The following is a 15,027-nucleotide window of genomic DNA, read 5'->3' as shown; positions in this document are numbered from 1 at the left end:
CATATTTTCTGTAATGAAATTTATCTTGAAAAGAACAGTTCTGTACATACCTTCTACACCAGAGGGTAAAATGACCTTTGATACCCATTGTTAAAGCTGTCAGAGAGAAATTCAGTATGACAGAATAAAAATTTTTGATCATTTCCCCAAAAACTGTCTAGCAGATACCAAAGCAAATTTTAAATCTAATTTAAAACCATTTATTCTGGACAACTCCCTCTATTCCACTGACAAATTTCTACTTAAAAAAAGGGTAGGAGAAAAAAGGAATGGTTTTAAGTGCAGTTGCATGAGTGTAATAAAGTGATAATGTGCTCATTAATGTTAACAATAATCATGTATACATATCCTGTAAACAGAACAATGGAAAATCCAGGATGGAATGTAACAATATTATGGGAAGGAAAGTTGCTACTCACCATATAGCGGAGATGCTGGGCCACAGATAGGCATGACAAAAAACCTTCACAATTACAACTTTCAGCCACTGGTCTTCATCAGCAATAGATGCGTGAGAGCGCGCACGCGCCCCCCCCCCCCCCCCCACACACACACACACGCGCGCGCATGTGTCATATGTGTGAGTTGTGTTTGCATGAGAGTGTGCTGTAAACTAACTCATTCCATGGGCACAGATCCCAGCATCCTGCTCTTCTGTCAAACTATTCCTACTGTCTTTTTTTATTTTCAAAAGAGAAGTGCCTTCTCCAGTGTTCTCCCACTACTCTTGCCCCAACAAAACCATTGATCATAACAACTAGAAGACAACTTATTTATTTATGTATTTATTTATTTATTTTGCAATACATATTCAATAGATCCATTTTTTGCATGGTAATGCCTGGATGTGGAATGATAAAAAACTCAATTAGTAAGTTCTAATTACACTCACAAAAACAAGGTAAAATACAATTTTCAGATATTATGTAAACAGTTCTAAGTAAAGTAAAAAATACCATCTTCTTGGCTTACGGAACACAAATTAATGTAATTGCAGCAGCATTGAAATACATGAGTAATAATCTTATCTATCTCTGGTAAGGAATTCATCTAGAGAACAGAAACTTTTTTCGAGCAAGAACATCTTTAGCTTACTTTAAAATAGTATATTATTACATCGTAGACACTTAATATTACATGTGAGTGCTTTGAAGACTTTTGTGCTTGTGTATTCTACACCTTTTTGCACCAGAGACAAATTTCTCTGGTCACTGTGTATATCACATTTCCTTCTTGAATTATGATGATGGTATTATCCATACCTTTTTGCACCAGAGACAAATTTCTCTGGTCACAGTGTATATCACATTTCCTTCTTGAGTTATGATTATGGTATGATCCACTTGTTTAATATTGAGAGAGATTGTGAAGCATGAGTGCCTTGACTGAAAAGAGATGTTGTGATGTAGTGGTTAGTGTCCCGTTTTGCTTAAAAAGATTATGGCATGAGGTTCTTGGAGGCACTCCATACAAAACTTGGACAACCTTTTTCTGACTAACAAAGACTTTTTATTCTGTAACACATAAATGAATGGAAGTAGCCAAAGTTGGCAGACTTTGAGACACTGATGTCTCTGATTTTGGAGATTTGCAGATGGCAAATGTTGCTGAGCAAAGCCTTTTCAAGGTTTGGGGTGTGATGTTCCCAGTTAAGGCTATATCTATATGGACCTTCTGTATCTGCTTGCTCTCATGTGCAACATTTGTCTTCTGTAAGCTTTTATGATCAGAATGTACAGGGTGATCAAAAAGTCAGTATAAATTTGAAAACTTAATAAACCATGGAATAATGTAGATAGAGAAGTAAAAATTGACACACATGCTTGGAATGACATGGGGTTTTATTAGGGAAAAAAAAAGTTCACAAAATGTCTGACAGATGGCGCATGAAAGATCTCTTGCGCGCATTGTTTGGTGATGATCGTGTGCTCAGCCACCACTTTCGTCATGCTTGGCCTCCTAGGTTCCCAGCCCTCATTCCGTGCGATTATTGGCTTTGGTGTTACCGGAAGTCGCAAGTGTATCGTGATCGACCGACATCTCTAGGGATGCTGAAAGACAACATCCGACGCCAATGCCGCACCACAACTCCGGACATGCTTTATAGTGCTGTTCACAACATTATTCCTCGACTACAGCTATTGTTGAGGAATGATGGTGGACATATTGAGCATTTCCTGTAAAGAACATCATCTTTGCCTTGTCTTACTTTGTTATGCTAATTATTTCTATTCTGATCAGGTGAAGCGCCATCTGTCGGACATTTGGTGAACTTTTGTATTTTTTTGGTTCTAATAAAAACCTATGTCATTCCAAGCATGTGTGTCAATTTATACCTCTCTATCTACATTATTCCGTGATTTATTCAGTTTTCATATTTATACTGACTTTTTGATCACCCGGTATATGAAGTTAATTGATTTTGTTGAAGTTTATTGATAGAGAATTTACTGTGAAATGTCCAGTCATGACTGGTAAATGATACAGAGCTAGTAATAAAGAAGCAGTTCAGAACATCTGCAAGTAATACGGTATAAGAATTCTTATGATTGACACAGTCAAAAGCCTTAGACAGGTTGCAAAATATGCCAACAGGCAATGTCTTCTTGCAAAGCATTCCAAAATGTTATTGGTAAATGAAAATATAGCTTCCGTTTTTTTTTCTAATTATTGCAAAGTTTTTAGGTGACTGTCTATCCTGGCATTTTTTAATTTTTACAATGACAACAACAACAGGAGAAACAGCAATAACAATTATACCTACATCAAAAGCAGAAGAACCATCAGTAGCTGAGGAAAAACCAACATCAGTTACAGCAGCAGCTCCACCTCCAGCAGAAACAGTATCAGTAAAAAAAAGCAAACATGGTCACTGTATGAGAAAACATGTCACCGACAGCACCAACAGCAGCAGGCACTGAACTTCCAACAACAGTTGCAGCTGATCAACACTGCCTGAGGAGAAGCCAAAGGCTAGGTACAGCTGCTTCACTTAGTGCTGACTTTTTATGGCACCAGACGAAGAAAAAGAAGAGATTGTGACAAATCTGCCTGAAAAATTGCAGATAAGTTTCAAAAATCAGCAACTAAGCAGCAATTCACTAGGTATTGACAAAATAAAAAATACTTCCAAAACTTTCAAGAAAAAAGAGTCAAAACATTCAGTGTCTCAAGAATAAAGTGTTAGAATTAGAAGTCGCTATAAACAACTTTGTAGATATCTCATGTATTTGTCTATCAGAACATAGGTGCAGGATCAGTGAATTAGGCCTTATAAATATAAGCAATTTTGAATTAGCATCTCATTATTGCTGTAGTGTTTGTAAAACTGGTGGAGTAAGCATATACACTAGGGCTGGGCTGCAGTATAAAGTTAGATCTGAAACAAACCATCTAAATATCGAGAAACATTTTGAATCATGCGTCATAGAGCTAAAATCTGAAGAGAAGCATAAAAAACTAATTGTCATATCAATATGCAGGTCACTGCTAGGTGACAAACATATTTTTTTTTTTAATTTGGAAGCAGTGCTAAACACTTTGTATAACAGTGAAGTGAACTTATTACTATGTGGGGATTTTAACATCAACCTGTTAATTCAAAATGAAGAAAAAAGACAGCTTTTGATAATCTTAAACAGCTTTCACATGAAACCACTCTTCAAGGACCCCACTAGAATAACAAAGTCATCTTCATCCCTATTAGATAATAACTTTACAGATATCAAAAATGATGTTACTAAGGCACAAAATGTAAACCCAGGTCTTTCAGACCATAACACACTAGTAACGTGCATAAATTCTTCTGTACCTGAGGTGGTTAAATACAAGTGGGAATATAAAAGGCACTTCCACCCACAAAAGGTTAATATTTTTATTCAATCATCAGCAAAAGAAACTGGGAAGAAATATATTCAAAATCATCTACTGATGAATCATTCAATGCATTTTATAATACTTTCATGTCCATATTTGAGATGTGTTTTCCAAAAAAACTGACAAGAATCAGTGTCATACCAAGCAACAGCAGCCAGTGGATAACACCTTCTATCAGACTATCCAGTCAAAAGCTAAAACTTCTCAATCAACTGAGAAAAGACAACCAAGATGAACATTTTGCAGAATATGTTAAGAAATATAAGAAAATTTATAAGAAAGTAATAAAAACAGCCAATACAATGCACAATGAAAAAGTAATCATAGGGACAGAAAACAAGTCGAAAGCAATATGGAATATACACTCCTGGAAATTGAAATAAGAACACCGTGAATTCATTGTCCCAGGAAGGGGAAACTTTATTTACACATTCCTGGGGTCAGATACATCACATGATCACACTGACAGAACCACAGGCACATAGACACAGGCAACAGAGCATGCACAATGTCGGCACTAGTACAGTGTATATCCACCTTTCACAGCAATGCAGGCTGCTATTCTCCCATGGAGACGATCGTAGAGATGCTGGATGTAGTCCTGTGGAACGGCTTGCCATGCCATTTCCACCTGGCGCCTCAGTTGGACCAGCGTTCGTGCTGGACGTGCAGACCGCGTGAGACGACGCTTCATCCAGTCCCAAACATGCTCAATGGGGGACAGATCCGGAGATCTTGCTGGCCAGGGTAGTTGACTTACACCTTCTAGAGCACGTTGGGTGGCACGGGATACATGCGGACGTGCATTGTCCTGTTGGAACAGCAAGTAAAAAAGGAAGCAACCAAAAGTGTTAAAAAGCAAGATGACATTATATTAAAAGATGTGGTGTGTTACTCAGAAGTGGTACTCCAGCAAATTACATAAATGAGTATTTCATAAACACTCCAGTCAATCTGAGTAAAAATTTTGCTAATAATAGTAGTACCACAGTTCAAAGAGTGCAAAGTGGTAATTCAATATTGCTATGTCCCACAAATAAATTAAAAGTTCTTAAGATAATAAAAACAATGAAGAATAAAATTTCCTCTGGAATTGATGAGGTACTAGGTTCAGTCATAATTAAATGTGCTAGTGTCATAGCAGAACCACTCTCACATATCATACACATGTCATTACCAGAAGGGGCATCCCCACAAAGGTTAAAAATTTCAAAAATGAAACCATTGTATAAAAAGGGTAATATATATGAACCAGGAAACTATAGACCAATAGCTCTGTTATCTGTATTTTCAAAAATAATAGAGACTGTCATGAAAAATATAATTACAAATTACCTCGAAAAATTCAATCTCTTCTCTGAAAACCTACATGGCTTTCGCATAGGCATGAGTAGAGAAACAGCAATTATCCAATTCATGAAAACATTGTAATGGGACTTTACAGAAATAACAGTACAGTAGGAATAAATGTGGACTTATCGAAGGCATTCAATACTGCTGACCATGATATCTTGCTAGACAAACTAGAAGCTATAGGTATACGAGGAGTTGCATTAAAATTGTTTCAGTCACTTCTCCACAATAGAAAACAGGTAGTAGAAATTACCTCAGCAAACAATAAAAACCAAAGCGTTGGATACAGATTGGACATGCAGACTGTACCAATCTGAGTACCTCAGGGCAGCGTTCTAGGACCTCTCTTGTTTCTTATATATATTAATGATATCAAGATTCCAATCAGTGGTATGCACATAACTTTGTTTGCTGATGACACAAATGTTTTTGTAACAGACATAAATAGGGTATTGACAGCATCTACAACCAGAGTTTTGGAATGCATACAAAACTGGTTTGAACTGAACAGGATAACCTTTCAAAACTAATTATATACATTACCGGAAAACAATGTCTCATCATGATGTGAACCTCAAAATTCAAAATAAACAAATTGAAAGGGTAGCTGCCACACAATTCTTAGGTGTGCAAATTGATGAAACTATAGACTGGAAAGCCCACATTCTCTACCTCAATAATAAGTTAAGCTCTGCTTGCTTTGCATTACGCATAATTAGTACTGTGTATAGTAGAGAGTGTACCAGAACTGTCTACTTTGCTTACCTATGGCCTAACCCTCTGGGGTCATAATAAGGCAAACATGATAACATCTGCACCTTACAAAAACTAGCTGTTAGAATAATTTCAAACAGTGCAAGGCTAACACCTTTCAAACAGTTATTTCAGCACCTAAATATTCTACCCTTACCATGCCTCTATATAAAAAAAAAGTATTGTTGATATAAAAATGCACATTGATAATTATAAAACAAACTCAGATCTTCATTCCTACAATACAAGAATGTGCAATGACATTCACATAAAAAGTGTAAACAAGGCTTTAACACAAAAACAAACCAACATTTGGAGTACTATTTTGTACAACAAACTTCCAACTCAACTAAAAGAAATAAAAACATTGTCTACATTCAAGGAAGCAATATTTAAATTCCTAATGACCAACTGCTATTATAGTATAAATGAATATCTGCAGTAACCTTGAGGAAGTAACTACATTCATTTACTATACGTCAATAGTACCATAAATCAAATGCTTGCCACAGCCTCAATGTTATTTTTTTAAACAAAAGTGATAAATCAGTTATTTACTTGTGATGTATTTCATGTAAAAGGGCCCAAACAAAAGTGTTAAGTCAATTATTTACTTGTAATGTATTTCATGTAAAAGATCATTCTCATACTTTTATATTATTACAGTAATGAAAGTTTTTTGCCCAAAAATATTGTGATAGGTAAAATGATCCACTCTATTATGTAGGTAATTGTACATCCTTATCTTATTTTTGTTATAATATGTTCTTTGATGAAATCCATACAATGTACATTGTCGCTGGATGAATAAACTACTACTACTACTACTACTACCACTACTACTACTTGGTATAAAGAGGTAAATCATTTATGTAAAAGAGAAACAATATTGGCCCTAAGATTGAGCCTTGATGGGCTCCTTGTGATATTATATCCCACTGAGATGCATAATTTATGGTGTTAGATGTTATGATTATCCTTTGCTTTGTGTCTGTCAGATAAGACCTGAGCCACTGCAGAGCATTTTGTCTGATGCCATGTCTGGCTAGTTTATGAAGCAGCATGGATTGATTCACAGAATCAAATGCCTCTGTAAGGTCGCAGAAGGTACCTGCTACTTTGTTGCTTTTGTCTAGTGATGAACTGATTTTTTTCAATGAATTCATTAATAGCACTCATGGTGCTTTCCCGTTTTGGAACCCATATTGATTTGTTATCTGGACTCGAGCTATCTTTTCAAATATTTTGGGTAGCACAGGGAGGATAGAGATGGGGCGGTAATTTCCCATATCCTCTCTTGATCCTTTTTTGTGTAGTGGTTTCATCCCTGCAGACTTTAGCATATCAGGGAAGTTGGTTTGCTCAAATGACTGACTGATTATTAAGAACAGTTGGTGTGCTATTTTATCATATATAAATTTAATTACTTTGGTGGGTATCTGATCCTACCCTGCAGCATTTTGGCTGAGACTTAACTAAATGTCACAAGGAGGTCAACTATTCCTGTCCAGGCCAAAGAAATTCACCGTTTTGATAAGTAGTCACATTCACATCAAATTTTGTTACATTTATGAGAAACTCTTTAAAACACTGAGCTATTTGAGCAGGGTTTGAAATAGTATCATTCTTTTGTTTGACTTTTGAAATTTCCTGGTGGTTAACTGTTGTACCTAATTCTGATTTAATAACAGACCATACTGGTTTAGACTTATTCTTATGCCCTAATATGAACTTATCATTTGACATTCTTTTGGCAGCTTTAGCAGCACTTTTAAATACAACTTTATAACATCTCACATAGCTAACAAATTCATGTGTTTTATTGTGATTCGTTTCTTTGTGTAGCTCTTGTTCTTTAGTACAAGATACTTTGAAGCCTGGAGTAATCCAGTCTCATTTACTTTTAACTTTTTGGTGCCAGATCCTTGGTGGGTATAATTCATTGAATACCTCTGCAAAACTTCTTACAAAATTATCAAAGTTCTCAGTACTTGACACACTATTATTTACTGGCCATTTCATTGCATCTATCTTGTCACGGAATAGGTTCAAGTTATTTTTACTACACTTTCTTTTCATAAAATCTTTCTTAACATTTGGTTTATTTTTTTCTTGCTGCTGAATAAACAACGCAGAATGATCAGAAATTCCTAAGTCTAAACAGGACTTGTTTTTACTGTCAAAGACACAATTTGTTAAGATGTTGTCTATACAAGTAGCTGAATTGGCATTTTCTATGGTGAATTCACAAAAATTTAGTTTAAAACCAGAGCTCTGAATTATGTCAACAAACTGTTTTGAGACACTGTCTTGACTTACCATATTTACATTAAAATCAGCTGGTGTGATGATATTTTTCCTACTTTCTTTCTTAAGTTTAGTAAGAAGATACTGTAGTTTGGACAAGAAAGTTGCGGTTACTGCACTTCCCGGAATTCTGTAAATTGATATGACTATTGTGTTCATGTCTTTTAGGTCAACACAACTACTTTCAAAGGAGCACTCCTCATTTAAAAAATCAAAATCTGTCTTTATTTCATATGTTACGCTGGTATCGAGAAGTACGCGAGCCCCCATGGGGGCTAATAAAAACTTTGCGCCTTATAGTCTAGTTTCGCAAAGCTTTCTAGTTTAGAAATTTGTATTACTATTTCGAGCTTTATTGACACTATTTTATTTGTAGCTGTTATTTTTCAGCAACTGCGACTTCTTGATCACAGTCTTGCTCCAGTTGGCGTTGCAGTACCGTACGTCGTTCGTATGCTGGAAAAGATCATCGTGTTTTGTAATTTGAAAACTTCTTAATGTGATGGTTGTAGTGTGTAGCAGCGTCGAAGGCCAAATAAAAATAAAATGTAAAACAGTACGCTGTCTTTCGTTGATTAGCAAAGACCTTTGGTCGTGTACGCATATATTTACTCCATGCGTGTACGTAAGCATTAAGTAATCGTCTCTGGTTGTCAGAATTCTCATTAGACATGAACTATGAAGTGCGTTCGAGATTTACAGAAGGGCGTTGTGGTAGTTCGATACTCGATGAATATGGGTGACGAAGGAAGCAGTGCGCTCGGCAGTAATGCTACGCGTTTTGCAGTTCCACAATTTGGTTGGAAAGTTAAATTGGATCACGTATTTCCAGAGAGGAGAAATCCACATATTGTACCGACGCTAAAACAAGTGGTAGCCCTCCTTCCTCTGACATCGCGGTACGCTGTTATTGTTATATACCTGCTTTCATTTACTTATAGTGCACATGTTCCACAAGTTTGAACACAGGACAAGCTACACCTCTTTACACCGAATATAAACAACTGTCATGGAAACGTCAATCAATTCATTCAGAAAGTAGTAAACATTCCAAACCGGGTTGGCTTCCCATCAGTTTCCCTTCTGCCTTACGACAATAAAAGTTGTCAAAAGTACGAAATTTCAGTTTCAGGCTGGTGCAAACTGCCGAGTGTACAAGAAGATTTTTATGAAAAGATGTTATTTGTATTAAATAAGTAATCAAAATCCAAATACTTATTTGCTTTGTGTTGAAGACTGCCTCGTGCATGTATTTGAACTCTAAAGGAACTACGCCCCGCAGTTTAATATTTGTTCTTCGCATTACACGTCAGAAACTTGTTTGGTCGAAACATTTTAAACAAAAATTGTCATGAAATGTTTGTAACACATTGGTAATTTCCAAGAATGTTTGCCTATCATGTAAGGTGCTAATTCTTGAAACCACGTTGACACAATTTGTAGTTTCAGGAAAACATTTCTCCAGTTAAGCTTGACGCTTAAGCCTCCATGGATGTGCAGTGTAATTGGTACAGTTACTCCTAAGTGAATGTTGATACGAAACGTGTTTTGCAGAAGTCTTGTAGGTTGTGGAAATTAATAAAACTGGTATTACCTATTCTTTCTCGTTTGTGTGTACTGGTGAATGAATTCGGAACATTTTTAGTGTATTATTGGCATCATACACCAAACAGTTGATGTACCGATAGGTCTAGCTATTATTGGCAATCATTATGAAATCACAGTTGTGGTTTTGCAAAATGGTTGTTAATGTTTGCAATAAACAGTAGCAGCACTGTGGAAAGATTTAGTGGACACCATAATGTCTTTCCCCCTGATTCAGTGGGTGCAGCATCTTTTCATAATCTGTTTGAGAAATCTTTCGTCGGTTAATATTAATTTGATGCTCAAAGACGTTTGTACATTAGGTGCATGATACGGATATTCTCCATTGGAGCCTGGTAATGTACGTAACTGAATGTTTTTGAGATACTGCAGCAACATCTTACTTTTAATGACATGGTGAAAAAGCTTTGAGTTTGAAACCCTTCAAAGACTGAATGTGTTTTTTAAATGATGACCAAGCGTGAGACAGGCTTGCCACTCCCACTGCACAACAAACACTTTTTTAAGAAATTTTAAAACTAATTTTCACTGAGGGCTAGTGTGAAAGAGTGTATTCTATTTTCGTTGGAAGAACTTGCGTGAAGGTCTGTGTTGCAAGTATTAACCAATATCCTACTTACTGATAGATGATTACACAAAACTTTTCATTAATTCATTGGTTTTATCTAATGACAAATAGCAATCCCTTTCAGGTACAGCATTAACAACAGTTGCTCTAAGTTTGTTATTTTGCAATAACTGTTTCAGATTTTTTTGTGGAAGAAAATATTTTGCGTCTTAATGGTAATACTGAAATCGTATATCTATATTGCTAATTGCTTGGCATTAATAATTGCAGTTATTAATTTCATTCAGTATGTGAACACACTTTAGTATTTTTGGCAGATATAGTTGAAATTTAAGAAGGCAGGTGATTGCATATGGTTTTTTGTTGTGGTCTTCAGTCTGAAGACTGGTTTGATGCAGCTCTCCACACTAGTCTATTCTATACAAGCCTCTTCAGTGCCAAATAACAGCTGCAACCGATATCCATTTGAACCTACATACTGATTCACCACTCGACCTCCCTCTGTAGTTTTCACCCCCCACACTTCCTTTCAGTTTCAAAATGACAATTCCGTGATGTCTCGAGATGTGCCCTATAAATCAATCCCCTCTTTTAGTCAGCTTGTGATAGCCTCCAAATTTCTTTTCTTCCCCATTCTATTCAGCACCTGTTCATTAACTGCATAATATACCATCTTACCTTTAGTATTTTACTATAGTACCATGTTTCAAAAGCTCTTCTCCTCTGTCTCGTCTTGTTATTGAACTGCTTATTGCCCTCATTTCACTTTTGTACAAGACTGCATTCTAGACATGTTCCTTCAGGAAAGTCTTCCTAACGCTGAAATTTATATTGCCAACAATTTTTTTTTTTTTTTTTTTTTTTTTTTTTTTTTTTTTTTTTTCCAGCCATCATTTTGCTGCCCAAATAGCAGTACTCATCTACAACTTGTAGTGTGTCATTTCCTAATGTAATTTAATTAGACTACATTCCTGCAGCGTTGTTTTGCTTTGTACATCTTACACAGAAACCATCTTATATCCTACTTTCAAGACACTGTCATTTCTTTCAACTGTTCTTCGAAGTCCTTTGCTGTCACAGAGGGAGATGGAGCAGGGTGTAGCTCACTGCCCCAATTGGTGATCTGTAATTTCCCCTAAATTGCTCCAGGCAAATACCGGGATGGTTGCTTTGATAGAGGCACAGCTGATCTCCTTCCCTGTCCTTTCATAATCTGAGCTAATACTCAATCTTTAGTGGCATTGCTGTCGACACAATGTTATACCCTAATCATCTTTCCTGTCTCTGACAGTATTATATTGTCATTGACAAACTTCAAAAGTTTTTATTTCTTCTCACAGAAGTTTGATTCCTTCTTCAAATTTTCTTTCATTTCCTTTACTACTTGCTCAGTGTAGGATTGAATAATATTGGGGACAGGCTACAACTCTCTCACTGCCTCTATTATTGGTTTCCTTTCATGCCTTTAGACAGTTACAATGTAGTGTGGTCTGTGTACAAGTTAGAAATAATGTTTTGCTCCTTATATTGTACCTCTGCTGCTTTCAGAATTTGAGGGTATTTCACTCAGTTTTGTCAAAAGCTTGCTGTAAGTTTGCAAACGCTGTAGACATATATGTGCTTTTCTTTAAACCATCTTCTAAGAAAAGTCATAGGATCAGTACTGCCTGTCATGTTCCACTGTAACCCAAGCATATCTTCCTGTGTTTTTCCTTCCTGTAAATAATTCGTGTTTATATTTTGTAACCAATACCTATTGAATTGATAATGTGGAACATTCACACCTGTCAGCACCTGCTTTCTTTGGAATTGGAATTATTACATTCTTGTTGAGGCCTGAAAGTATTTTGCCTGTCTCATACATTATGCATTCCAGGTGGAATTGTTCTGTCATGGCTGGCTCTTCCAAGTATATAAATATTTCAGATGGGTTGTCATCAACTGCAGGGGCCATGTTTTGATTTAGGTCTTATAGTGTTCTGCCAAATTCCTCCCATCTCATCTTCATCTACTTCCTCTTTCTGTTCTATAATGTTGCCTTCAACTTCATTTCCCTCTTATAGCCCATGTACATATTCCTTCTGTTGGAATTCTTAATATTCATACAGCTGCTTCTCTTTTCTCCAATTTTTTTGTAGGTGTTTATCTATCTTTCCCTCGGTTACATAAGCATATATATCGTTAAATTTGGCTCTAGCCCTTTCTGCTTAGCCATACTGTTCTTTGTTATCAGTATCATTTTTTAAAGTCTGTAGACCCTTTCAGCTCCATCATTTACTGCATATCCTGCCATTAGTTAAATTCAGTACCTCTGATGAAACCCAAGGCTGTAGAAAAATGTAAGTTAATGCAGACGAGTAAAAATAAAATAACACACCATAGTGTTAGAGAACAGCAGTAGTAGTGTGCTGCTTGACACAGTCATGTTGATTAAATATCTAGATGTAATTTTGCAAAGCAGAATGGAATGGAATGGAATGGAATGAGCACTTAAGAATAGTAGTAGGAAAGACAAATGATCGTCTTGGGTTTATTCAGAGAAATTTGACAAAGTGTGGCCCATCTGTAAACAAGGCTATATGTAGGACATTAATGCACTGCATTGTTGAGTATTGCTAGTATTTCAGATCCGCCCCATGTCATATTAAAGGAAGACATCAAAGCCATCCAGGGACGGGCTGCTAGATTTTTTACCAGTAGGTTCAGGTTGCATGCAAGTGTTAGAGATGTTCGGGAACTCAAATGGCAATCACTGGAGGGTAGGCAACGATCTTTTTGAGAATCACTATTGAGAAAATTTGGAGAACTGGCATTTGAAGCTGACTGCAGAATAATTCTACTGTCACCAACATATATTTCGCGTAAGCACCTTGAAGGTAAGATTAGAGAGATTAGGGAGCTTGTGGAGGCATGTATAGTCGTTTTTACCTTCCTCTATTTGTGAGTGGAACAGGAAAGGAAATGACTAGCAGTGGTGTAGGGTACCCTCCAACACATGGCATACAGTAGCTTGCAGAGTATGTATGTAGAAGTCCTTGTCTTTTTACGCATTTGACGCTCTGCGGCCTTCACTATTCCTCTCTAAAAGCTATCCATTCATTTTGTACTGTATTCTTTTCCATGTTGCAGTCACTTTGTATCACACTCCCTTTGAAAAACTCTCAAACTCCTTCTGACTTTTTTTTTATCTCATCCAAGTTCCATCTCTCTAATTACATACCTTTTTGCGATTTCTTCAGTTTTAATCTACAGTTCATAACAAGTAAATTTATGTTCAGAGTCTATACATGCCCTTGTTTACAGTTTAAAAGTTTTGGAAAGCTATCTTGTCATTATGTTATCAGTCTGAAGCCTTTCTGTGTCTCAGTCTCTTCCACTTATACAAACTTCTTACTTGATTCTTAAACCATGTGTTAGCAGTTATTAACTTTTGCTCTGTGCAAAATTCTACCTCTGTGGGTTCCTCTTTCATCTTTCCTACAGTCCATATTTTACTACTATTTGTCTTCTCCTTCCTTTTCCTACTATATTAATCCAGTTTCCCATCATGATTAATTTTTGTCACCCTTAACTACCTGAATAATTTCTCTTATCATACATTCTTTTACTCTCCATCTGCAAAGCTGACTTTGTGTCTACCTTGGCTATATTGCATTCATGAGGCTGTTCATAGTAGCTCACCCAGATTACTATTCATCATTAGACCTGCCTCTGCATTACCCTTGTTTGATCTTGTATTTATAACCTTGTAGTCACCTGAACTGAGGTCCTGCTCCTCTTGCCACTGAACTTTACAGATTCCCACTATACATAACTTCAGCCTAACCATTTCCCTTGTTAAATTCTCTTTTAACTTACCTACCCAATCGAGGGATCTAAGTTTTCTGGCTCTAACCCATAAAATGCCAGTTTTGTTTTTCCCGATGTTAACATCCTCCTGAGTAATCCTCACCTGGAGATCCAAATGCTGGACTATTTTACCACCAGAATATTTTACCCAAGATGATGCCATTATCATTTAATCTTACAGTAGAGCTGTATGCCCTTAAGGAAAAATAATTACAGTAGTGTTTCCCCTTGCTTTCAGCTGTTTGCAGTACCAGCAAAACAAGGCTATGTTGGCTGATGCAACAAGACCAGATCAGTCAGTTATCCCGATTAGTGCCCCTGCAACTAGTGAAAAGGCTGCTGTCCCTCTTCTGAAACCACATGATTGTGTGGCCTCTCCACTGATACCCTTCCGTCTTACCAGTGAGACACACAAATCATCCCACCTTGCCAAGTTGCTATTGTGTGGCTGTGGTTCATGGGGGGAGAATTGGGGAGGCATAAGCAAAATTGGTGCCACTGGCATATTTGTTATAAAAAGAAGGGTGTATAAATGAATTGTTTTGTTACAGATGTGCTGAGGGTGCAACATGGGTGATTTGAGAATTTCATTGTGGTACAGTAATTGAACTGAGCTGTATTTACTCTACTGATGAATAAGTTGGGTTTCAGGAACCATTGTAAATACAACATATTTGGTGAATAATGCAGCATAACAAGAGATGTCTGTCATGCAC

At 36.6% G+C, this 15,027-nt stretch overlaps 2 protein-coding genes across 2 annotated transcripts in view; one reads left to right on the top strand and one right to left on the bottom strand.

Moving 5' to 3' along the window:
* Window positions 1–974: 974 nt before the first annotated feature.
* On the bottom strand, window positions 975–8,895 carry LOC126263684 (uncharacterized). Its single transcript, XM_049960811.1, has 2 exons — window positions 8,302–8,895; window positions 975–3,051 (listed from the first exon to the last, which is right to left on the bottom strand). The coding sequence occupies exons 1-2, from the start codon at window positions 8,557–8,559 to the stop codon at window positions 3,007–3,009; spliced, it is 303 nt and encodes a 100-aa protein (XP_049816768.1). The 5' UTR covers window positions 8,560–8,895; the 3' UTR covers window positions 975–3,006.
* A 48-nt stretch (window positions 8,896–8,943) lies between these two features.
* Window positions 8,944–15,027, top strand: part of LOC126263682 (non-lysosomal glucosylceramidase) — a 257,286-nt gene continuing 251,202 nt past the window's right edge. Inside the window, exon 1 of the mRNA XM_049960807.1 lies at window positions 8,944–9,188. Coding sequence (XP_049816764.1) covers window positions 8,968–9,188 — 221 coding nt within the window. The 5' untranslated portion in view covers window positions 8,944–8,967. The remainder of the gene's footprint in view (window positions 9,189–15,027) is intronic.

Source organism: Schistocerca nitens, chromosome 6 (assembly GCF_023898315.1).
Source record: "Schistocerca nitens isolate TAMUIC-IGC-003100 chromosome 6, iqSchNite1.1, whole genome shotgun sequence".
Taxonomy (NCBI): domain Eukaryota; kingdom Metazoa; phylum Arthropoda; class Insecta; order Orthoptera; family Acrididae; genus Schistocerca; species Schistocerca nitens.
This window is presented reverse-complemented; position numbering and strand designations above follow the sequence as displayed.